Below are 26,036 nucleotides of genomic sequence, written 5' to 3'. Positions count from 1 at the left end.
CCACCCCCAGGCCAAACGGGGTGGCCGGCGACCCCAGCATATTTCTTCTTTTTTTGATTTTTTGGATTTTTTTTTAATAAATAAAATATGTGATGGGGGCATTTTGGAAAAAAAAAATCAGAATAGTCGAATTGCAACAATTTGAAAGTTTGGGAGGATCAAGTGTCACATTTTAAATATTGGAGGTAAAAGTGCAAATATGTGGATAGTTCAGGGGGTAAAATGTATTGTCCCAAAAAAAAAAAAAAGGAGAGGAGGAAAGAAGAGGGGAGTAGGGGGGAGAGGAGAGGAGGAGGGAGCTCCCCCACATGTTTTTTTTCTCTCTAGGTTTTCTCCTAGCAAGAAACCTAGGGCCGACTTTTTTCCTCCCATCTAACATATTCACTTATACATTTTGTTAGGTGTAAATCCTCCACCTAACCACTAGAGGGTTTTGCCCGTGTTTTACCCGTACTTCACCATCGAATTTGTTTAGTGTCTTTGCTTAACCATCAAAGGGTTGTTGTTAAGCATATTTTCCAACTTAACTATCTATCAAAAGGCTGTTAAGCGTATTCCCCCCACTTAACCACTAAGGGTTTTGCTAAGTGAATTCCTCCCACTTAACCGCTGGGTTACTCAACATACACTTTTACAATCTATATTACACACCACATGTTTCCACCAGACCTCATTCACTTTAAAAGCTCATTTCTTTTCAATCATGTGATAACATAGTTTCATATATGCATTCAAATATTATAGGCCTTACAATCACAAATGAAAACATATATAAAATGCAATAAAACATTTTAAGTGCAGGGTCAGTAAGTTTATATTTACAGTTTATGCTTAAATCTTCTGAACTAAAACCTTTGTGACTTGGTGCGACTTACTCTATTTTTACATTGTACCCAATCATTAGGTTTTAATTCCATTTAAGACCCTAGGACCTCTAGCAAACCCTAGAACCTTTGAACATCACGAAAATCCCTTGGAAAAAACCTTGACTTTCATGTTCTAGGACCTCGAATTAAATGTTAATACGATTCTATTTAATTCATTATAGGTAGAAAATCGTCTGCTTTATCTGGCTCAAGTACTCTAGCATATATAGTTCTTCGTTCCAACTCTTCTCTGCATACTTGATAAACTCAAGAAAATTGAAAGAGAAAAATAAAGTGATTGAGCTCAGTCAACCAAGCATCGACCAAGGGTTACTGGAACCCTACTAGACTCTTTGCCTCAGGCTCGGTCGACCGAAGATCAACCGAGGCTCTCTAAAGCTATTGCCTTAAGCTCGGTCGAACGAGGGAATATTGGTAGCAACCCAAACTTTTCAAAGTTGCCCAAAAACCCCATCTTTCAACCTCTATCCACTCCAACGGGTCTGTAGACCCAACGTACAACATGTATACAATGAAATCAAACAATTGAAATCATTGAAAAACATCAAACTTTCAAATCTAAGAGAAAACCTTAGTTTTGTAAAAACGCTAGCTTTTAAACCCTTCTGCATTCTAACAAAATTTGGGTAGCACAACGACGAATTTACATGCGTTTCCAAAGTACATGAAAGCCCTTTTTTGCACACTGTCTTAATGAAAATACTTTGAAACACCTATTCTGTCACAACTTGGGATACCACTATTGACAACATGTTTCCTATAATATAACTATCTATATATGTACAAAAGTTAGGAGTGTGTGTAGCATTTTTCTTTTTATAATCCTAAATTTGAACCCTAAAACAACATGATAAGGAGTGGCAAGTGACTTCGCCCCATGAATAAGCATGCAATCTCTATTACTGCCTTCTAGTTCAGCCACTAGCAAGTAGGAGCATTCTATAGGTCAACCTCTAAACAACTTGTGATGAAGGAAATTGATTAAGCATGCAATCTCTATTACTGCCTTCTAGTTCAGCCACTAGCAAGTAGGAGCATTCTATAGGTCAACCTCTAAACAACTTGTGATGAAGGAAATTGATTAATAAATGTAGCAGAAGTGACTCATACATCCTCCTTGAGTGGATATATAGAGTTTTTTCTTCCTTCTCTTCTCCCTCTCGTCGGCACGTGTGAGTTGGTTTTACATTGAACCTTAAGCGTTTGAGTTTGTTAAATATATTGTTGAATATATTGAGAGCGGAAGAAGGAGAGAGGGGAAGAATATAAGGACTACATTGTATTCTCTTCTATATTAACTCTCTATTTATAGAGAGAAAAAAGTAATGGGCAAGAAACCCTAGAACATATAAGGCAATATAATATAAAATATTCTAACAGAATTATTGGTGACCGAAGGGCGGTTTTAGTCGACATGCATTTGGTTGAGAGGAGACATGGCTGCTAAGAGTCACATTGTGTCTTTTGATTGGGTTGGATGTTGTTCTGTCTCCCCTGGATGGGATGGATGTGGGTGGTGATGGTGAGGTTGGAGAGGTCCTTCTTTTTCCGTATGTGTATCTATCCCCTGTTGTGTTGGGAGATTTCGGGTATTCAGATGGGGCTTTGTCTTGTGCAAAGGAGATTTGTCCTATTGTGTGGGTCATGAGGAGCAAACTTTACCTCTTTTGATAGCAAGAGGATCATTGTCATGAGGAATTGGTTTCTCCCTCTAATCTTGGTATTTAAAGAAAGAGGGAGCTAAGAAATTTGGAGTGCTTCATCAACTATGATGTCAGAGGCGAGTGTTCAAGTTGTAGAAAAGGCAAGGCTCAATGGCTCATCATGTCTCTTAGCGTTGTGCGCAGTTTATGGGGGGTCTCTTGTGGGGCTTCAGGTGGTATTTTACTTAATTGGGACTTAAAGGTGGCACAGAAGTTAAAGGTGTGTCTGGGAGTCCTCAACTTGGCTGTAATTCCTGTAATTCTAATAGGATGTGGATCTTGCCTTGGTGTTTTTTTTTTTTGGGGGGTGGGGAGGGTTTTGCTTTTTTTAGTTGTGTTCCTTTTTGTATACTTACTATCTACTTAGGGGCATCTTTTATATATATATAAGTGACTCATACAAGAACCCCAAGATTTGAATGTAGACTCGAGTTTTAATAACTATTTGATGCATCCTTTATTCATCGAGAGATAAATCACTACTACACAAATATTCTCACCCCACAAACGGGAGTAAATTACAATGATGTTTGTCGTATTGCTAAGCAATTTTTGCAATCTAAAAAAAAAAAACAAAAAAAAAAAAGCACCAATTTTTTCTGTTGTATGTATAATTCCTCCTAGCAGGGTTGTAGTAAATGGGTGGTAACTCAATAAAAAGAGAAACAAACCAATCCCAGGCTCCATCTCAGTATTTATTCTCTTCCTGCCTGTTTTGACAAAGTGAAGCACAGTTGATTGCAGGAAAAAGAGAAGAGACTAAAACTCAAACTTCCTCTTTGCACGCTTGTTGGCTTTCATAAGTTCCACCAACGACGGAAGAGGCTGAGGCACAGGAACATTCATTGACCTGTACATCTTTCTAAATCTTTCATTAAAGCTCTTTGAAGATCCAATTGTTAACGAAGAAGAATTCTTACAAACTTGTGTCTCTGTATCCACTGCCTTCTGACATTGTACTACAGTACCATCCATATCTGTCTTAATTTCAGATTTCTGGCATTTCACTTCAGCATCCTCTTCCAATGAGAATTCTTTTGCTTTGTTGGCAGCTACTTGTGGAGGGTCATTGTTGATTGATACAACTCTCGGCTCTTCATGTGAAAAACTAAAATCTTGAAGACCAAGTCTCGCTCTTCCAAATAATGTCACACTCTTACTTGGAGGGGATAATTTTATAAGTCCTTTCATGCCAGTAGATACTTTTACTGGCTCAAATTGAGGTTCCACATAAGTTTCGGTGTGCCCTTCACCTAGAGAACTACTAACAACTTTGGCCGGTACATCTACACCTGGAGAAGCTTCGGCAATGTCAAGAAGCTTCCAGATAGGGTCGTTTGAAGCGAATCGAGTGCCAAAGCAGTGTTTCTTAACATAATCCAGCTCCATAGCCCTGCAATTGGGGGTTGTTGAAACAATCCACTTAGGTGATAGAAGTTGAAGGGCCCATTCTAACTCTTCCCTCGACGAGTGAATAGAGTAACAAACATGCCAAACACCAAACTGGTCCTTTACTGCTTCATTGAATCTCATTTTCCTTTGACTTTCATTCTCTGAGTACTCTTCTTCACATGCATACCACTGTGCTGATGGGCGTATTATAAGAGGCTCAGGCTGGAAGTTAGCTCGGGCCTCAACAAGCTTTGCTTTTGCTCTTTCATACAGTTTAGGAAACCCATCTAACACCTGAAAGCGGGAAGAGGGATCTTCCGAGATAATTGCAGGAAATGTAAGTGTAAGAGCTTGGAAACATTCTGGCTTAGTGGCCTTATCAACATATATCTTAGACCCAAACGTTTGGGACACATCTGCTAATATTTCTTCCTGACCAAGAAGATCACAGGCCAGATATACCACGGAGGCATCTGGATGCTTCCATATACAATTAATAACCTGTTTCATGGGTGCGCAATTTGATGTTAGAAGAAGATTGCAGTTATTTTGATACATGGCATAAGAAATGGGGCTAACATCTAATATACAACAGTAAAGAAAACAAATCAAACCCGTCCACCCACTCACAGACAGAGTACACGGACAGCTAAGAAATATAATAACATCACATAAGCATGCAATTTTGCTAGATTAACAATAACCGAGATAATAACAACGAGAAGTAAAAGATCATTTTGTTCAAGTATAACTTGAGGGGGAAAACAATCTTTTCTTTTCTTTTTTTCATAATAGGACACACTTTTGAATTACTGTTGCTGATCTAGATCAATGCTTAATTTAAGAATTTCAAATTATGCTTAAGCGCCTTATTAGTGGACACATGTCAAAGGGAGTAAATATGGGTTTACAGTTCATTCTTGTATTAATCACAAGACTTAAATCAGAGTTCAATGTTAACTTGAACTCTAGATTAACCATTCATTCTTGTAATACTCACAAGACCTAAATCGAAGTTCAATATTAACTTGAACTCCAGGTCACTGTTCATTCACAATGAAGAAAACAGCATCACAGGACTTAAACCAGAGTTCAATTTTTTTTATTTTTTTTATTATTTTTTTTCTGGGCAATCGGTGTCTCAATATTAACTTTGAGATTTTCTGCACCAGTTAGAATGTACAGAGGAAAATAAATCATCTTTGCTTAAAATAGGGCTTATATAAGGGGTAAATCATATCTGTATAAAACTGATTACCAATGGTAATGTATGAATCATTGAAAAGAGATTTAAAATCAGGTTCCTAAACATATGCTATCCGCATACAAAGGGTCATGATTCACCAAAATCAGGTTCCTATACACAGGCTATCAGCATAAAAATGGTCATGATTCATCAGACTACAGGTGCTGCAAACAAAGGCATATTGTCCACAAAAAATTTCAGAGAGTAATTTGACATAAAACAGATTAACACTACATAGGAGCAAGATAAGCAATGTTACAGGCAGAGCCAGAAAGATTTGGATCATGCAAAATGCTTGTCTGTACCTACAGTTATATGATATTTACAAATCAAAATTTCAATTCTAAAATGAGAAAAACAAAATAAAGTATATAGGGCCTAGAGTGAGGTGATTATTCAGACAAGTGCAAGATCTCTGAGACCATTCACACAGTATAAAGAAACATGAATAGAGTGAGGACCATCAGTACCTGCCTGATTGCTGAATATTTGCTGGGAAGTTTTTGATGAAATCTCCCAAATGTGCAGTCTAGGAAAACATAATCAAGTCGACACCTTGGCTCTTTTCCTTTCTTGCCAACATACTTCTCCGGTAAACTTAAGAGACACTCAGGTGTGAGTCTGCAATCTCCCGTATGCAGGATGTTACCAAAATTGCCTTCAAACAAGAACATTACAGCTCCTGAAGTTTATAGAATCCATGCCAGACAAGGGATGATCTGTCAATAGAGCTCCCCCAAATCATTATAGGTTTTGTACACAAATTAAATATGGAGCAAACGCAACACCCGCCCCCTTTCTGACATACATAGAGACACACAAAGGGCCCAGCTTAATCCCAACTACCCATATTTATTAAAGTTAGAGTTGTTATAAACTTCACTGCATGTCATTAACTATTTTTCCTCCACAAAAAACTCTGGAAGCACATATCTACCACCAGTTCATTCATCTCTCTCAATTTCTATGGGTAACATCCACTCCAATCTCTATTCTCACCTTAGAATGACAAAATGAAACTTAAATACAAATACATTTTGCATATCCTCAAGCAAATGCCAGAAAAAGTCAAATTTCAGGGAAGCATGCAGACGAGTCCTCTTCTTTCCATAATTAACCAGTTACAAAGAAACAGGAAACAGTCATCAAATTCAAAATTCAAATGCATGGACTGCATATAAATTTTGTGGGAGTTTCTAGTTAGTGAAGATACAAAGCAAAGACATATATCCAATACGGTTGAATTTTCTAATCTACAAAACATAGGTGTCATTACATACTAATGTAGACACAAACTTTTAAAGACTTGAAAATCCTAGCAACATATAATCAAATATCCAATAATTCTCAGCAAATTACTAATGATTTAGTCCTTGTTCCAGAATATTGAAATAAATCTTTTTAAGTTATCAATGTGGGGGGGACCGGGGTTTATTCTGCAGGGATGGGTCCGAAGGGCCCTGCCTTGGAGAGGTTCCCCGACATCAAAAAAAAAAAAAAGCTATCAATGTGGGGGAACCGGTTATCCATCATGATCATGATCTCACACCAGCTGTTTTTGCTTTTAATTCCATCAAGTTGTTTTGAGAGCTCATCTAAGACCACATGACGGGGACAAAAAGATTCTGAGTTTCAGGGCCAGGTTCCTTACATTTCTCTTGGAAAAGTGTTTGGCGGACTAAGGTTCCACGGTAAAGATCTTTCCTAGGGCCATCAACAAAACAAAAAAGGCCACCGTCAAAGGAACCTTAGTCCGCCAAACACTTTTCCAAGAGAAACGAAAGCCATCATTAGCTGTTATTATCCTATTGTGGGTGAGCCATTGTTAGCCATTAGAAGCTCATTAGGAGTCCAATAACACCCTGTTCTATAAAGGGTTGTAAGCTGACAGTAATAAAAGAACAGAATGAAGTTGAGTTCAGTCTATTTCTTTTGAGGTGTGATTCCTCTGTTAGGTGAGATTCCAACCTTTGCTATGAGAGTTAGTGTGATACTAACAAGTGAAGTATTGATTTCTTACTTCTGGATTTCGGACATGCATCAAGGATGCATCAAGTAGTTTGTTCAGATTACAAAAACAGAACTGTATGGCTTGGGGAGAAATTAAAGAAAAGCATAACTTCAACTGAAACCGTTAACAGAAGAACGCCATTGAAAAGTAAATATTTAAGCAAATCCCATTCTTAGGAGAAGCATTCAAAGAAGAACCCTAACCACAATTCAAAACAAACAGAGTCCAATCAAACTCATACAAGCCAATCATTCTTGATATAAAACATCCTACACTAAGACACAAATCTATAATTCCACAAAACCAGATGAGCACAGAGCCCATTAACCAACAAAATACAATACAAACGCAATTATAACCAGAAAAAGAAGAAAGCCTACCAGGACAGTGATTTGCGTCGAATGCGGTGACGGTGAAAGCCCCATCAGGATCATCGACCACCACCGTTTGCCCCACCTCAATACCCACAAACAACGCCTCATCAAGCTGCACAAAAAAGCCACAAAATTACACCCAAAAAAAAAGAAGCCATGCTTTAAATCATGGCAAAAACTGGTAGATAAAAGAGACAGACCTGTGGGTAGTGTTGGAAAAGAAGGGTCTTGGTGAGAAGGGTAGAGTAGATAGGGAAAGAGAAGTGGGTGCAGATACCAGAGGAGTGGTCTTTGTGGGCATGGGTTAAGAAATGGTGTCTCTTTCTCTTTGAACACAGACTCCATGTGTCCACTGAGAATGGTAGCCCTTTGGGCATTTCTATTGGCATCTCTTTTCCTGCTTTTGAAGATTTGATTTGGGAATAATGGGTTTCAGAGGAGAATGATATGAACCCTCCACATGAAGGAAGAGAGAGAGGAAGGGAGGGAAAACTGGTTTGGGGATGGAAATAGAAAGAGGGAAAGGTAAAGATCGGATGCATCAGTATCTTTTATTCTTTTTCTAAAACCGACATTATGGACCTTAGATTAATTTCTTTTACAGCACTAACCTTTTTATTTTTTTAAAAAATTTAAGGAACAAAATACTTTTTCTTTTTCCTATTTAAATATATTTTGTACTTAAAATATATTTAAATAAATTGGCTAAAGTCCATATACCCCCTCAAACTACCATCCAATTGATAATGTTCTCCTCAACCTTTCAATTTTGACAATATCTTCTTAAACTATCAAAACATTGTCAATTTTCCTCAATACTAGCAAAAAGATAAAAATGTATCTATATATTTCTCAATAAAACAAAAATATCCTTATAAATTCGGCAAAATATTAAAAATTAATTAATTTTTTTAAAACAAAAATTTTAATTAAAAAATAATAATTTATTAATTAAAAAAATGATTTTGTTTTATTTTTATTTTTTTCAACGAAAATTTTTATTTTTTTTTAAAACGGAAATTTTTATTCAAAAACAATGATTTAAAAAAAAAATCTGTTTTAAAAAACGAAATTTTTTTATTTTTTTAGACATCAATTTTTTTTTGAAAAAACCGAAGTTTTATTTTTAAAAAAATTATAAAATAAAAATAAAAACGGAAATTTTCAATTTTTATAAAAAAAAAAATCGAGATTTTTTAATTTTTTTTCTTATAAAAAAGATTTTTTTAAAAAAAATTTGGCCACTCCTCGGAATTTTTTTTTTTTTTTTTTTTTTCAGTTTTAGGTTTTTCTATAAGTTTTACTCTTTTTTTTTTTTTTTAATTTTACTAAGAGTAGTTTTGTCATTAGGACATTGACAATGTTTTGATAATTTTGAGGAGACATTGTCACAATTAAAAGTTTGGGAGACATTGTCAATTAGGTAGTAGTTTAAGAGAGATATGAAGACTTTCCCAGTATATTTTCTTTACTTTTTGGCGAAACTTCACTTTAAAACTCCTGAGCTACCACGTATTTTGAGAAGACTCCCCTAAATTTCAAAAAATTTCAATTTCACCCCTGAACTTTCAATTTGATGCAATGTCTTTATCAATTTTTAAACGTTAAAAGTGATAAAATGCTTGCCCTTGATTTTTTTATAAAAGTAAAGTTATTATAAAAAAAAAATAAAATAAAATAAAAATTTAAAAAAAAAAAAACACACACAAGGTGATCAACCCACAGTTGGATCCCCTTGTGACCTATTTTTTTTCTTCTTCTTCTTCTTCTTTTTTCAGTTTTTCAATGAAAAATAAAAACGAAAATCGAAGGGTAATTCGGTCTTTTTAGGGATTTCTTTAGGGTTTAACGGCAAAAATTAACAGAGGGGTAAATTGCATCAGATTGAAACTTCAAGGGGTGAAATTGAAAGTTTTTGAAATATGGGAGATCTTCTTAAACGCATGTTATGAAATTTGTCAATATATATAAAATTCAAGTAGTGGCCAAATTTAAAAATTTAAAAAAAAAATGAAAAATATAAAAAAGCCTCACAAACTAACAGCTATTTGCGATAGAGCCTCACAATGTTCAAAATATGCTAAAATAGCTCATCAAACTACCAAAGTGTGTCAAAAATTTCACATATTTTATTATATTCCTATAATACATCTATTCTTTTAAAAACTAGATAAAAAATAAATAAATAAAAAAATAAAAAAATAAAAAAAAAAACTAAATTATTTTTTAAACAAAAAAAGTGAAGAAAAGAAAAACCCAAGGGGGGAATAAGAACAATTTTTTTTTTTTTTAGAATAAATAAAATATTAGTCACTGTAGTTGGCTTAAATTATAAATCACTTGTACGGTATAAAAAAATATGGATAAATGCAAAATCAAACCATGTGGTTGGCTCAATTGGCAACCACCCCTTTCATTTTTTTAATTTTTTAATTTTTTATTTTATTACTTTATTAATCTTTTTTATTTTAGTTTTTAAAAGAATAAGGGTATTATAGGAATATTAAAAATATTTGGCCTTTTTGACACACTTTGGTAGTTTGATAGGTTACTTTAGTACATTTTGAACATTGTGAGGCTTTATTGCAAACGATTGTTAGTTTAAGAAGTTTTTTTATATTTTTCCCAAAAAAAAAAATCATTTTATAAGAAAAAAAATTAAAAATTTTTTGATTTTTTTATAAAAATTGAAAATTATCTCTTTTAAAAAAAAAAATTGAATAAAAACTTTCTTTTTAAAAAAAAATTAAAAATTTTATTTGAAGAAATAAAAATTTTCAAAAAACAAAACGTTTTTTTAAATAAAAATTTCCCCTTTTTTATAAAATTCGTTTTAAAAAATTAAAAAAAATAAATCTTTTTTAAAAAATAAATAAATAAATTATTTTTTAAAAATTCAAATTTTCATTTTTTTTTTAATTTTTTTTTTCAAATTTATAGTGGTACTTTTGTCTTGTTGAGAAATCTATATGGGTATTTTTATCTTTTTGTTAACCTAGTGGCCCGAGGGTCATTGACAATATTTTAGTAGTTTGAAAGTTTGGAGGGACAGTATCACAATTGAAATTTTGGGGAAGACATTGTCACAATTGAAATTTTGGGTGGTAATTACATTTTTCTCCCATGAACTATCACGTTCTGTCAATTTACCCCCATGAACTACAACGTTTACTACCCGAGTCAAATGTCATTGGATAGTCATAAAGGGGTTAAAACAAGATGTGCCAACCAGATAGAATTCAACATATCTTATGTTTGAGAGTGTTATTCACTATAAGCGTGCTTTTAGTTATTTGGAGATGACTGATAAAAACTATAAGCATTGTCCTACTGCATCTGAGTGGGAAAAGTTAGATAATATTAGTAGTTTCTTAGCTTGCTTTTACCAAGCTACATGTGCTTTTTTTGGTACTAAATATCACACTGCTAATTTATACTTTCCCGTAGTTGCCATGATTTATGTGAGCTTGAAGGAAGACCTTGTGAGTGAAGATGAGCATAAGAGGTTAATGGCAACTCAAATGATCTCTAAGTTTGAGAAATATTGGTTAGAATTTAGTGAAGTGTTGGTCGTAGCAGTTATCTTAGATTCTCGTTACAAGCTTTATCTTGTAAATTATCACTATACGAAGATCTATGGAGTTACGAATTCTACACAGTATGAGAATGTTTATGAGAAATTAAAGAAAATTTTTATGGAGTATAGTGCTTCTTCTATACCTTCAAATTTAAGCTCTATAACTGTTCAGCTGCCCCAAGTACCTTGAGCAACACTAGCTTGGCAAAAGGTGAATAATATCATTAATTTCTTATCTTGTTAGCAACTTAGTATATAGTATATATATTCTTAATTATTTATGTTTATATTATATCTTTTTCATGTAGAAATATTTGGTATTTGGTGGAATTGATGTTAATTCACAGAAGAATCAATTGGAAATTTATTCGGAAGAACTTAGATCTGTGGCTGTGAATGATTCATTTGACATCCTTTCATTTTGGAAAGGAAATGAATTTCGCTATCTTGAAGTAGCTGATATGGCTAGTAATATTTTGAGTATTCTTGTTTCTACTGTTGCTTCAGAATCCACTTTTAGTATTGGTGGATGTGTGATTGATTAATATAAGAGCTCACTCAAGCTTGATATTGTTGAGGCATTAATTTGCACTAGAGATTGGTTATATGGAAATCAAGGTAATATTATTTATTTGCATATTTAATTTCTTCATTTACTTGTATTATTTTTTAACTACACTATAATAATACTAATTCCTTTTTTTTTTTTTTTTTTCTTTTTGTATAGAACAAGTGAATTTGGATAGCAAAGAAGATGAAGTTTTGACAACTGATGTTAATTCTTGTAACATTGCAAATTCATCTGGAGCACAATCTGTTAATATTTCTTAAAATATTAACCTTATTTAGTTAATATTTTGTAATTAATCTAATGATAATGGCCCATGGGAACCTTATTTAGTTATTTTGTAATAAATCTAATGATGGTGGAGTTTGTTTATTTTTTCTTTATTATTTTGTTTTTGTTAGTTGTTATTATTATTTTTTTTTTTTTATGATCTTTTTCTTTCTTGCTAATTTGCTATGATGGAAATGCCAAAATGGACTATTTAATATGTATAGAGTTGAAAATTGCTAATCTTTGTGAATGTTTTTATTCACAATTCAAAAATGCAGAAACAGTTGAGTGGCTGGTGAAATTTTGCAGAGAATCACCATGTGATCCAAGGCATAGAAGCTATCAATTATATCGGCTATGATCATGATTATTGACAAGCAAATTAGAAAAAAGAAGTTTATTCCTGCAATCTGCAACCAGTGGTCCAGTAGAATATGCCTCTGATTATCAACAAGCATGGTAACAGGAAGAAAATGAGTTGGAATGGTTTTGTGACTGTCTTAGGCAGTGTTTCATTGATGTTCATGGAACTGGCAAGGAGGGTCGTTGCATTAATTTATTATTACATTATTTTTTCCATTTTTCATTAAGGGTTTCTTTTTTAAAAAAAGGACGGGTCGTGTTACCTATTTAGAGGTCGGGTTGGGTCTACCCGATATGACCTGGTTATATTAAACGGGTTAAGCGGGTCGTGTTGGGTTACCCAGATATTTTCCGTATTATAATCGTGTCAGACCCGCTAACCCGTTTAGCTAAACGAGTCGTGTTTGTGTATTGGGTAATCGTGTCGCGGGTTTGAACGGGTCGTAATCGTGTCTACCCGGTTACCCATTTTGCCAACCCTAACCCAACCACATCAAACTACCATTTACTTCCTAAAAAATCCCTTCCATCAGACAACCTCATTAAAAAACTTGAAATGACCCAAATACTCTAATTTTATAAACAAAAATTACATATAATACCGTTAAAATATAACAAATTAAAAAAATATATATTATTAATGTATCAGTACCAGTTTCAATAAAAAAAAAAATTCAAAAAATTAAAACAAAACATATAAAAATATTAAAATTTAAAAACACATATAAATTAATTTATAAAAATAAAAAGTCAATATAAAAAACTAAAAAAATTGTTAAAAAAAAAAACCTAAACTAAATATATATATACAAAATCAGTCCACGTGTTTGTCCTAAATTAAAAATCCATGTGTGTGATATAAAACAATAATAATAATAATAATAATAATAATAATTCAGAGATTATCGGGACAAGACAAAATAACAATTTAGTCCATGTAATCAAATTCTATCAAAACACTTGACAGATTTCATTAATGTCTCACGTCATCACCAATAGAACGATGATACATGTCATTCTTATTTAAAAATAAATAAATATATTAAAAATATAAAAATATAAATTATTTAAAAATAAAATAAAAAAATTGAGGGGTGGTTGCCCAGGGGGTGGCCAATGAGCCACACCTAGAGTGGCTAGGGGTGGCTCGCCGCCACCCCCGGCCCATGGGGGTGGTGCGCGGCCACCCCCAGCCTATTCTTTTTTCTTTAAAAAAAATTAATTTATAAATTTTATGTATTTATATTTTTTGTTTTAATTTTTTATTTGGGGGTATTTTTTTTTTATGAGATTTAACGTCTAAAAGGGAATATTCCATCCAATTTAACAAGGTTGACTAACGGAAGGGAGTTTTTGAGAAGTAAATGGTAGTTCGATGTGGTCAGGTAGTAATCGTGGTAGTTCATGGGGGTATATTGACGGAACGTGGTAGTTCATGAGGGAAAAATGTAATTATCCCAAATTTTGGGGAAGACATTATTAATTGGGTGGTAGTTTGAGGGATGTATATGGACTTTACCCTTCTTTATTTTATTTTTGTATATTTCTTATCCTCCTCATCTATACACCACTCTATTCCAAATACAAAACACCTACAACCATCAACCAAAACTACGGCCAAATCTAGCAGCGGAGCCACATTAGGGTGTGTGGGGGTTTTGGCCCCCAATAAAACACTAAAGGCATTAGATAAAGCCTCCGAAGAGGAAATTTAGACCTCCGATGAAGCGAGAAGGAGAAGGAAAGAAAGTGAATATAGAAGAAGATGGAGGAAGAAGCCGGATGGCAGTCCGTTGGCAGGAGGTTTCTTCTGAGAGTTTTCTAGAGAGTTGCAACTATGGTTGACTTGTCAAGAAGTTGAACTCTATTTTTATTGTTTAAATATTCATTTCCTGGATATATGGGTGTTAAATATATTAGAGAGATATATTGAAGAAGAGAGATAGAAGAGAGCGCGCGAAAGCATATAATGGACTATATTATAGCAAGACTGATATGAGAATAATTACAGGAACCCCTATTTATAGAGAGGTTATGAGTGATAGACAAGTAATTTAGTAAACTAAGAAAAGGTAAACCAAGTAAACCTAGAATACATAAGAAGGTAAATTACCCTAGAATAATATTCTTAATCCCTCCTCAAACTCAAGGTGTAAGCTTGAGTTTGGGTAAAAGAAAGGGAAAGAAAGATGAATTCGCCGAAAAAGCTACTTGTACCGAAAGAGTTGCCGGAGTGATGCCATAAAACTTGCTAATCTGAAATAGTGGATTCTGCCGCTATGATTGGCATTGACTGAATTTAGCCATGCATTTAAGCTAGAGCTTGATTCACTTGGTAGTAGTTTGACTAGAAAACCATATACTAGTAATGGAATAGGTGACATGGTCAGCTGAGTAGAGAGAAAAGGGCTGGTTGAGAGAGCTACTATGGCCCAAAACCCTTGAACCTATAACATGGTCGGCTGATTTGGCTTGAAACCTTTGGATCGTCTTGCCTGGTCGGCTAAGCTAAGAGAAAATGGCCGGTTGAAATGGGCTAATCACACCCGAAAACCAGTGGACCGTTGAAATGATCGGTCTGATCCGCAAATTTTGACAAGTAATGGTTTGATGGCTTGAAGAGAGGCGACAGTGACCAATAATGATAGAGGTTGGGAAGGCATAAGTGGTTCGGTTGAAATGGGCTTCTTTGGCCCAAACCCATGGACCGGATGAAAGATTGGTCTGACTAGAGTATGCCCACCGCAAGAAGAATGAACCGGGTTTAACTATGCCCAAAAAGGCTTTGGAACCGAACTGAACAATATATGAAGCGACTTGAATCGGACAAAACAAATGCCTTAACTTGGTGAAGAATCTCATTTTGCGTCATATAGAGATTCCAAAAACAAAAACAAACCACAAATATGAAATCATGACAAAAAATTGAGTAGAAAACACATGGCTATCTAAAAGTCAACAGTCAAAGTCAATCCTGGCAATGGTCAAAGTAAATAGTCAATCTAAAAAGTCAAACAAGCCAGCATGATGATGTGGTAAGGGTGCTAACGTGGTAGAAGGTCTGGCGGTGCACATGGCATTAGGGCTAACGTGGCGTGCTAAGAGGTTGACACGTGTTTGGCAGTAAGTTAGGAGGTCGTCTGTCGCGTGTGGTACATGCGCTTTCCACTGTGCGACACTGGGGTGCATGAATCCCATGAGCAGAACCTTCTGCTAGTGCGTGGCGGCACATCCAACCCATTGGCAGCATTCTGGACGAAATTGAGACCACCGACGGTAGATCTATGGAACGGCACCGCAACCAAGTTGATCAGAAGAATGCTGTGGCACGTGGGCAACACGCGTAGAAGCTTCGGGCGGCGCGTGTTGAAGCGTGGAAGGTCGAAATTGGCTATACTTGACGGCTCTGGACTCGTCTGGCCCTTATATGTCGATTGGCGCTATTACCGAGGTGATCGGCACGTAACAGAACAGGCAGATTCTTTAGGGGCTGTGGCAGCTCGTTTGGACACCGTTGGTAAATTTTGGCGGCGCTTGGTGTAGGGCGATGAGAGTGAAGTTCGTTAAAGGAAAACGTCATAAAAGATACGTTTATTGAAGGCCACAGAAAAGTTACTCTGATACCATGTTAAATATATTGGAGAGAGATATTGAAGAAGACAAAGAAAAGAGAGAACACGAAAGATTGTAGCAAGATTGATACGAGAATGATTAAAGAAACCTCTATTTATATAGAACCTATGAGTGATAGGCAAGTGACTTTGTAGACTAAAGAAAAGTAAACTCAGTAGATCTAAAACATATAAGAAGGTAAATAACCCTAGAATAATATTTTTTAACAATGGAAGCATGGGATCAATGTGTTCGAGTGATAGTCGTGCAGTCCAAAAAGAAATTTTTGTATCAACTCTTTTATAATATACTATTCTAATTGTGCTTTTTCCCAAGGATAGTACTTCAATGTCATGAGTAAATCGAGGATGGAAAAATATTCACAGTTATTCTCTTTCGCCCGTCTTTTCTTAATAAAAAAATAACAAAAATAATAAAAGAAGAAAGACATCCAACTTTTTCGGGAACCTTTCATTTGGTTGAAAAGCCATCAGATAGATTTTTCTGTAGAGGATGAAATCTAGCAAAATATATGAATATATTTCCAAAAATGATGTTATTATTTTCTTTTTCCAATTTATAGACACGTATGGGACATATAATTGCATGTTGTTTCTTTTAGGTAGAATTTTGCCGAAATCGTAAGTTCAAGATCCATCATACTTACAAATATATATATAAAAAGATAAGAGGATGGTAAGAATATTGTTAATTATATCTGCAGTGACATTCTTGTTACAACGTATCTCAACTTTTTTGAAAAGTGAGTACTACCTGAGACGGCAATGTACGATGAACATGCCTCGTTTGATTTGCATCCTAATTCCTAAGGTCACTCTCAACGTACGGCATATATTTCTTTATTAGGATTAAATAGATCCCAACTAAACACCCACAAAGAATAAAAAACAAAAAATAAAAAATTGAGAGAGAGATGCTGATGATCAAAGTAGCTTTCTTTACACACAAGGAACAACCATATCAAGCAGCCGGCAAATCTTGTTTCGGGTAAGTTGAAAGAAGAAAAACAAATGAACAAGACAACAACAAATTGAGAGTTCGACACAGCCGGCAGGCAATTGGCCGGGTGAAGCGTCCTAAAATTCCTCTTGTTATTTAGGATTCAAATTATCCTTAAAATTGTCTCCTAGAGCTTCCTTCACTTCATAAAAGCCAGACAATCTAACCAAATTGGCTGTTTCTAGTTGCATAAAGAAGCCACATTTTGGTCCTCTTGATCTCCATAGGGGCCCTAAAAAGAATTGAACAGCAGGACAGCCCTGGCTGTCTTCTAAGTTCTAAGCTCCAATAGATTTTTCAAAGCCTAGCTTCAAGGGTAGCTATAAACAAAGATTTGATGCCAATAATATTATACCATTAACTAATATACAATGTAAATGTTACAAACACAGTAACCACCTTCCATTTACAACAATCAACAGATTGTTACAAGATCAAGACATCCAGCATCTGCCCCATGGACTGAAATTTTGGTGCTCTACTTAACCCAAAAAAAAAAGAAAAAAGAAAAAGAAATCTTGCTGCTCTTATTGCTCCCCTCCAAAGCCCCCAATACATAAAGAATCCAGTCACTCCTAGAAGAGGTAAGCAAAATAGTAACTGCCTAACTGTCTGAAAGATATAAGGAGCAAGAATATACTATATCCTCCCAAATTCAGCCATGAAGCATTCTGGAGAGATTTTCTGATTTTGTTGTTATTTACATAATCAAATGGGTCTTGTTCTTGGTGAGCTACCAGGGGTATGAGCTCTGTATGGAGAGGTCTCCCGCCAAGGATCAAAAGTGTATGATGGGGGGCTTGCTCTCATGGTTGTATATGAGTTGTAGTCAGTAGAATTATAGCCACTTTGTCCCATCATTGCATAGGTCGGGTGAGGAGGAGATAAAAAACCGCTCTTGTGTGCGGGTCCATAATGTCGTAATGGACTTGAGCAGGGAGATACAGGTAAAGATGTAATCGCTCTTATGCTATCCCTGCATGTAAGGATATGAAAGCAAAGTCAATTTCATAATGCCATACAATTATGAAGCACGAATGAGAGAATAAAGGGCGGGATGTTATTACCTTGGGCTTTTCGAAGTTCCAGAAGACGTAAAAACTGGCATTGTTGCATAATTTCTATCACTCAAAGTCATCTTTGATCTATTTGAATGGAGTTCTAACACTGGCTGCTCAGGAAGTTGAAGCAAGTACAATATTAGCTTAAATCCCATATTTATTGACTCATAAAATTTAGAGGCGTCAATAGATTTAAATTCATCTAAGTTAATTGCCACTGAGGACCTTTCTGTTCTGCTAGAAAAGAGAGTGAAACTAGATATAATCTACATTTTATCTTTATTTTTCTAAAATGTCTGCCTCAAACGATAATTCTAATTTTCATGCCAACAGTTATATGGTGGTTATACTTATATATTCATCAAATTCCAAATTCCAAATTTCAAAATCCTAAGATCCCTAATAGATTCCATTTCTTCTATTTTTCTTTGTTCAAGTTCGCAATAATCATTTCAGTTCAATTTAGCAAAAGCCTTGACATATCAGTGGAAGTTCTGAACAACATGAGATGATGTTTTTTCTTTCTTTGGCGACCACCCAGAATAAAATAATCAAATCATTCCTGAGTTGATAATGCATATTTCCTTTACCATAAAGACGTATTTTAAAGTCAATAAAAAACAAGTTCCCTACAAATTACTTCTTAATGATTGTGCTGTAAAAATTCAAAAGTGACTCATGTCAAGGCAGAATTTTAGAATTTTAGAAGAAATATATTGGGTCCTCGTATATTAGAATTTTAGAAGAAATATGTTAAATCACTACTTGTTCCATAAGCTTAAGTTAATAGGAAATAGTAAATTTAATTATTTAATCAATACTTTAATACTCCCCCTCACGTGTGGACTCAAACAGAACGTAAAATATTTAATTCAAATTGGAGGTAAACTATGCAGTCAGGATTTGAACTCGGGACCTCTAGCTTAATACCATGTTAAATCACCACATGTTCCATAAAGCTTAAACTAATACGAAAAAATAAATTTAACCATTTAATCAATACTTTAACAATATAAACACTTAAAAAAGATAATATTTTTTTAGGGGAAAGGACAAGAATCTTAGGCCATTACCGGTGTGCGGCTTCCATCAAACATGTAAGGGAAGGCATCCTTGGTCACATTTATGTTTGCTACTCTAGTCGTTGCCTGGTCTCGAATAAAGGGGTGATCTAGTAGTTTTATGGCTGTAGGCCGTGCTAATGGGTCTCGCTGCAAGCATAGCTTTATAAAACTCTTTGCATCATTTGAAAGGCATTCGGGAATTTCAGGAGTATCTTTGCTGTTACCAATTTTGAATATTGCAGCCACCTGTTCAACCCAACATAACAAATCAATTTTGGTCCTACAAACACTTCAAAGAAGACCATAACAAAATGTGTGGTATAAAGAAACAGTTTATAAAAATCCAATATCGCACCCCTTCATACTGGCTCCATGGTGGTTTAGACGTTGCCATTTCAAGTATTGTACATCCCAAACTCCAAATATCCACTGCAAGACTGTAGCCATTTGTATTCATTACAACCTGAGATTATAAAACAAGATAGAAACATGAGTAAATACACCTTAGTGAACAGTCATAGGAGAAATAAAAGGTTCAAAAGGCAGAAAGAAAGTGAGGATAATGTGCAGGTGACAAGAAGAGGGAGGGAGGGGGGTTGTGTTGGGTGCAAAAGAGACAAATAATATACCTCAGGTGCCATCCAATAAGGACTTCCCTTGAAAGAAAGCATTGAAGAACAAGCCGTTATCTGGTGAAGAAGAACCAAAAATGAGAATTGCTTTTGACAATTAACTAGAAAGAAATAATAAAAAGAAGAATACAAAAACATACTATTCTCAATGTTCCTAGATCAGATATGTTTCTGGCTCAACAGTATGTCATGCTTGCTTCATACTAGTAGGTTATATATGCCCTTCAGTCTAGTTGGTTGCATACAAACAGGTGCTTGCGTGTGTGTGCGCGCACGCGCGAGAGAGAGAGAGAGAGAGAGAGAGAGGGAGGGTGGGAGAACTAAAATCTTATGACTATTTTCAGTTCAAATTTTTGGTGAAAATCAAAATTATTTTCCATTACCAGCATTACAAGAATATCATTTATTTCCACTCTTCCTTTTCTTGGCTATATTGTTGTTTAAGAGAGTCATACGCTTTTGTAATAACATGAACTCTGACTATTCCCCCTAGTCTTCTAGAATTAGAATTCTGTTTATGGGGTAAGACAACTATACATGTTTAGCCATGCCAAAGTCTGCCAACTTGATTTCACCATTAGGATCTACTAAGATGTTTGCCCCTTTGATGTCCCTGCCAAGAAAAACGCATTACTTAATAATCATAAAGAAACACTTATCAAAAAATAATCATAAAGAAACTGACAAAGCTGCAATGCCAAGGGCAAAATACTAAGGGACCATGACTAAATTAATAGCCAAATACCTGTGCACTGTATGCCTTCCATGTAAGTAGGCAAGCCCAGAAATAATCTGCCTGGTATAATTTTGAATAACAGGTTCCTTAAAGGGACCATATTCTTGAAGTAGTTTGTGAATTGAGCCACCAGAGACATACTCCAAATAAACTGAGAGCGTTTCCTCACCCTGAGAACATGGTAATCCAGAATTGTTACAAAAGCAGGGTCCAGTATTCGCAATTCATAGAAAAGTGATTGATGTGATATAAAGTAGTTAGAAGTTTTGAATTTTTTGTATGGAAAAGTGAAAAAATTTTGTTTTGTAATGAGTTTTTTATTTGAATAGTAATAAAAAGTGATTGATGTGATATAAAAAATAAGAATGTCGGAGAGTTGAAAAAAAAAATGGGACTTTGGCCAGTCCATTGCCAAACGGGCCCCATTACACAGATTGAAAATGAAAAAACCTTCACACACTGTTCCTCTGAATCTAACTATATTTACAGTGTGTTTCTGTTCATGTGTAGGGCACATATTATTGACCTTTAAGAGATGAACTCTTACCAATTCACTCCCATAGTATCGAACAATGTTTGGATGCGACAGCTGACTAAGCAAATTTATCTCCTGTTGACAAGAAAAAATTCAGTCAAAATCTTATGTACTGCCAGATGACGAACTGCACTCTGAAAGTGAAAATTCAAATGTACAACTAAAAAGTGAAAATTGAAGGGAATAAATATACTAATAAACATATTACCTGATTCAGTTGCTTGAGACATTCTCTTGACGTCTGATCATCAGAAGCAACCCTGACTTCTTTTATTGCACACATTTGTCCACTTCCACTGTTGCAAATACAACAATTGGAAAAGTAAGAAAACATGAAACATGCTAATCTTACTCCATTTTTTTCCACAATTCTTTTATTGACATTGCTGCTGAGTTCTTTTCATGTCCATGTGGATATGCCAAGATAGGTATTGTTTACAAGAAACACCATGTGGGTCACTCACACTACCTGAGCACTTCATGCGTCTAATATTGATTCCGAAACAGATGTGCACGATCGGTGCACACATGGAAACTCACATGGACCTCAAGGTCATGGAGTTAACAATTTAAAGCTATGGAGTTGCTCAATAAATATATAAAGCTACATAAGTCTTCTATTATTTATCTACAGAACCAGTTTCTTAGTTCTAACAGTTGCTATAACACTTTTCTGTATATTGCCCAAATGAAGGAAATATACTAAAAGGCATGATAAGAAGGGTTTCAATTAAAAATAAGATACCACATAAGGTGCAGGTGCACTTTATCCTTTTTTGATATGTTTCCAAATGGATAAAAATTGTTGATAAATAGAAAATTTGAAAATCTAGGGGGTGTCAATGAAACTGCATCAAACCACAGAAGGTGCAAGTGCAATTTGCCCTTTTCTTGATTAGGTAAGTACTAAGTATATATCTTAAACAGTAAAATTACCTATTAAATCCGAGGTACACATGCCCAAAAGTCCCTCTTCCTAGAAGCCTTCCTTTCTTCCAATTGGATTGTGTAGAAGTTGTGTTTTCAACGACTCCACTTGTTCTTGTGTTGGGCAAGGCAGAAGGGCTAGTAGGAGAACCTGGAGGAAGAGGCAGCCGATGACATTGACTCTTCCCGTCTTCTTGCTTTCCCGTTGGAGACTCCAAATTCAAGCCGCATAACCGCAGGTGAAGAGGTGATGTGGGGCTTGAGGGCCCCCTTGGGCTTGGTCCGGGGCTTCTTGACCTCGTGTTGGTCTTGGTATCACCAATTCCTCTACAATCCAGAACAATAAAATTGGTTATAATTCACACTTACGTTAGAGAAGAATAATTGAAATTGAAATCATTCAAAAATCTAGTTTTTTTGTTTTTAAACACCCCCCCTTTCCCTCTTCCAAATTGCCGCAACTATGAGAGGTCAAACCCTAGACTTCCACCTCTAAAATACACGGTCATAACCATTGTTAAATACTGTCACACACGAAGACTAAGTAAACTCCATTAGCCATCTTTCTTCGTTGTGTGAAGATTACGAGCTAGTTCATTGAAACACGCAAGACAGGAAATATCTGAAATGGTTGCTAATGGAAGCAAGAAACAGGGACAATTAACAACGGATAGTACTTAGCGTCAGGCAGAATATGCATGTGATCAAGATTTAGATTGTCCAGGAAATTATTGAACTTGCATAGCTACAGCTTCATTTCTCAACCAAAAAATAAAAAATAAAACATAAAACTTCCAATCATTTATTTACCAAAGATACTCATCCATTTGGAGGGAACAAGCCAAGAGAAGGCATATACTTAGCTAGGCTGTCAAGGTGGGAGACAGAGAGAATATAGAAATGGACAAAACTGAAACTAAGTTCAAGAGGCTCAGAGCCAAAAAAACTGACAGCAGATCCACGTGGTTTGTGTTGGTTGTAAGGATGGAAACCTCAGTACAAAGCTATCAAAATCTGACAAAAGAAGAAACTGTGAGAGAGAATTGAGTAGCAGTAACAAAACTCGGTTTAAAAGGCTGAGACAGCGAAAAAGACGGAAAACCCATATGCCGAATTTCGATTGGGAATCAGAAAAACCGCCATATACAAAGCACCCCACATGTTGATTTTGGATTGGAAACCAGGAAAAATCACCCGTATGCAAAGCAACCAGAACTCTGACAACAACAAAATTAGCGGAAAAAAAGGTGCCTCTTTTGCAAATCAATTGAATTAAAAACAATCCAAATAAACACATCAATAATAACACCAGAAATGATCAATTAATCAATCAAACACCTGGAATTGATTAACCAAATTTTCACACAAAAACTAATCTTCCAAAGCTCCAAAAACCCACCTGAACTGACTGAATTGAGCCTGCTCCTGAGCAACCGGCTGATCCTCCGATGACCCAGATGAGCTCACACTCGAAACCGATCCAGATCCCATACCGACCACGGCGCCGTGGATATGATCGTTCCCGGACAAAATCGACGGCCGAGGTAGCGGATGGCCTACCTTGTCGCCGCCATCGGAATCGAAACCTGAAAATCCGGAGGAGCCACCGAAATCCTTGCTGGTACGCGGCGAATTCCGGCAGAAGACCTCGTCGAAGCTGCTGGCCTTTTCCTTGTCCTTGGCCTTGACCCTTTCATTATTGACTGAAGATTTGGAAGCATAGAGGTGGGCGCTAAGTGGGTTTTGTTCTTTGCTCTTGCCGGACTTCTTTCCCCACCAAGCAGGCATTTTTAGCTGCTGATGAAGTCAATAGCAGAGCCACACAGAGAGAGAGAGAGAGAGAGAGAGAGAGAGGATAAGCCTCAAAGAGAGAAACGTTGGATTTGGGGTTAGCGATGCTATTTATACGACGACGAAGAAGAAGAAGAAGAAGAAGACGAGGAAGGAGAAGAGAGAGAGAGTGGGAGGGGGGCCAAGGAGCTACAGTGAGGAACAGCTAAGACTTGAGAGAGCGAGAGAGACTTTGGGGACGGCAGGCGGTGGTTGGATAAAGAGGGGCGAAATGACGTGGCAATTTCCCAGAGAGAGAAACACTGCTTTTCTTCTCTTCTCTTCTCCATATGTATGTATGTGTATGTGTGTATGTTTTGATGTATGCATGATTGGATTGCATGTGTAATGTGTCTTTCTCTGAGTGTGTCAGTGAGTGCGTGTATTGTCTGTGTTGGTTGGCTTCTAAATGTGCATGCTGACGATTTTAAACCCCAAAAAAATAAATAAATAAATAAAGAGAAAGAGAGAGAATCTACCTAGATGATTGTGCACTTTGTTGCTGAGAGAAATGGGGACTATTCACGCGTGCCGTTCGGATTAGGACCCATCGTCTTAATCATAAAACTTCTCCACATTATTTGATGTTACCCTTAATATTAATGCAATTTTCATATTGTTTGGATATTTGTTTGTTAATCAAGTTAAAAGGGAAGCAAACGGAGTGACATAAAGGCAAACAAATAATAAATGAAGTGGTCCATATAGGAAAAGCCCATTGGCTTGTTATTGATATTGTCATAGCTAAACAATTGTTCAAGATTTTTATCATTAATGAAATAAATGATTGAATGGTTCGAAAAAAAAAAAAATAAAATAAAATAAAAGATGGGCATGCACATAGGTTTCTCGTTTAATATAGCTTTCGACTGGCTTCCAAAAGAGTCGAGAAAGCTAAGAAGACTAAGAGATAGCTCTACAATAATAAAGAAAAAACAATCAAAAACAATTAGGATCAAATATTTTGAGGTGTGGTTTAGAAAAGAAAAATATTTTTTATCTACATGCGATGCAATGTTTATAGTTAGAGAAATGCTACGGTTTTTTTTGGTATTTTCTTAATCTTACGTGAATATTGATTTCTTAAATATATATATATATATATATATATATGAGTGACAAGTGGGTAAATTTTTTTCTACTTCTTAAAAAATAATATACACATAAAATCAGGAGAACGTTAGAACAAATCGTAGCATTTCTCTTATTATAATTATAGTTTGTACAAAGTGTTTAGTGACGGAGTATTAATAGGATTAATAGATGAATCTTAGATGGATAAATATCATTTTTCGAACTATATAATTTTCTAAATAAAAAATGGGGAAGAGAGATGAGAATTGAGAGACCCACCCCGACAGAAAATTGGTGTGGGACAAGTAAAACTGTAAAAGTGGTTGGGCTGGGAGGCCACGACACGATGGCCGATGCGTATCACGGAGGATAGTAATCCATGATAATTGTTTTTAATCTGTTTTTATTATTTTAATTGTCATTATAATGTATTTTATTATTATGTGGGTGTCAATCATGTACGGCTGGGTGAGGGTGGAATTTTTGTACTCGCTGGCCGCTGCCACGTGCGTCACCTGCCATGTCATTTGCATTTTGCTTGTTGAGGACGATACATGGAGATATTTGAAAATTGTTTTGCGTCTAAGTGTCTGCTTGAGGGTGTATTTTTTTAAAAATAATTTATGTTTTTAAATCAAATGTCAATTTTGGAATATTTGAGATTGTGATTTTAAAAGCGCATTGTGGAAAAATCAGCGATTTCTATAAGCTCACTAAAAGTACTTATTTAAAAAAGTGCGAATTTAAACTAAAATCATGATTTCGCTTAAAAAAATATTTAGCGCAATATTTACCTATTTGGTCACACTACAAAAAAATAGCATTTTCTGACGTGGGTACAGTACATGTTTTGTTACCACGTCATTAATTTTCTGATGTAGAAATTTTACCACGTCAGAAATTTTTTTCTTACGTGTGAATAGTACCACGTCAGAATTTTCTAACGTGTTAAATACTACAATATCAGAAAATTCTTACATATTTTAAATCTTAAAAAATTATATATTTTCTGACATGGCAACATTTACTACATCAGAAATTTCTGACGTGGCCACGTCAGAATATTTCTGACGTGGTAATGTGCCACGTCAGAACATTATATATATATATATATATATAGACAATTATATAGCTAATTAATTATATAATTTTTT

At 35.3% G+C, this 26,036-nt stretch overlaps 2 protein-coding genes across 3 annotated transcripts; both read right to left on the bottom strand.

Annotated features, from left to right (window-relative positions):
- Window positions 1-3,048: 3,048 nt before the first annotated feature.
- LOC132166123 (uncharacterized) lies at window positions 3,049-8,109 on the bottom strand. Of its 2 annotated transcripts, XM_059576889.1 has the most exons (4): window positions 7,814-8,109; window positions 7,620-7,725; window positions 5,699-5,910; window positions 3,049-4,483 (listed from the first exon to the last, which is right to left on the bottom strand). In XM_059576889.1, exons 1-4 carry the CDS (start codon window positions 8,000-8,002, stop codon window positions 3,350-3,352), a joined length of 1,641 nt encoding a protein of 546 aa, XP_059432872.1. In that variant the 5' UTR covers window positions 8,003-8,109; the 3' UTR covers window positions 3,049-3,349. The 2 variants fall into 2 exon arrangements, with proteins under 2 accessions (XP_059432872.1, XP_059432873.1); XM_059576890.1 differs by lacking the exon at window positions 7,814-8,109 and having other exon boundaries at window positions 5,699-5,947; window positions 7,620-7,708.
- Window positions 8,110-17,344: 9,235 nt separating this feature from the next.
- On the bottom strand, window positions 17,345-24,043 carry LOC132165456 (mitogen-activated protein kinase kinase kinase 3). The gene is made up of 11 exons (XM_059576035.1): window positions 23,378-24,043; window positions 21,988-22,305; window positions 21,260-21,347; window positions 21,064-21,126; window positions 20,526-20,686; window positions 20,318-20,393; window positions 19,778-19,837; window positions 19,504-19,611; window positions 19,158-19,394; window positions 18,091-18,194; window positions 17,345-17,999 (listed from the first exon to the last, which is right to left on the bottom strand). The coding sequence occupies exons 1-11, from the start codon at window positions 23,764-23,766 to the stop codon at window positions 17,732-17,734; spliced, it is 1,872 nt and encodes a 623-aa protein (XP_059432018.1). The 5' UTR covers window positions 23,767-24,043; the 3' UTR covers window positions 17,345-17,731.
- Between the last annotated feature and the right edge of the window lie 1,993 nt (window positions 24,044-26,036).

The sequence above is a fragment of the Corylus avellana genome, chromosome ca11 (assembly GCF_901000735.1).
Source record: "Corylus avellana chromosome ca11, CavTom2PMs-1.0".
Lineage (NCBI taxonomy): Eukaryota > Viridiplantae > Streptophyta > Magnoliopsida > Fagales > Betulaceae > Corylus > Corylus avellana.
This window is presented reverse-complemented; position numbering and strand designations above follow the sequence as displayed.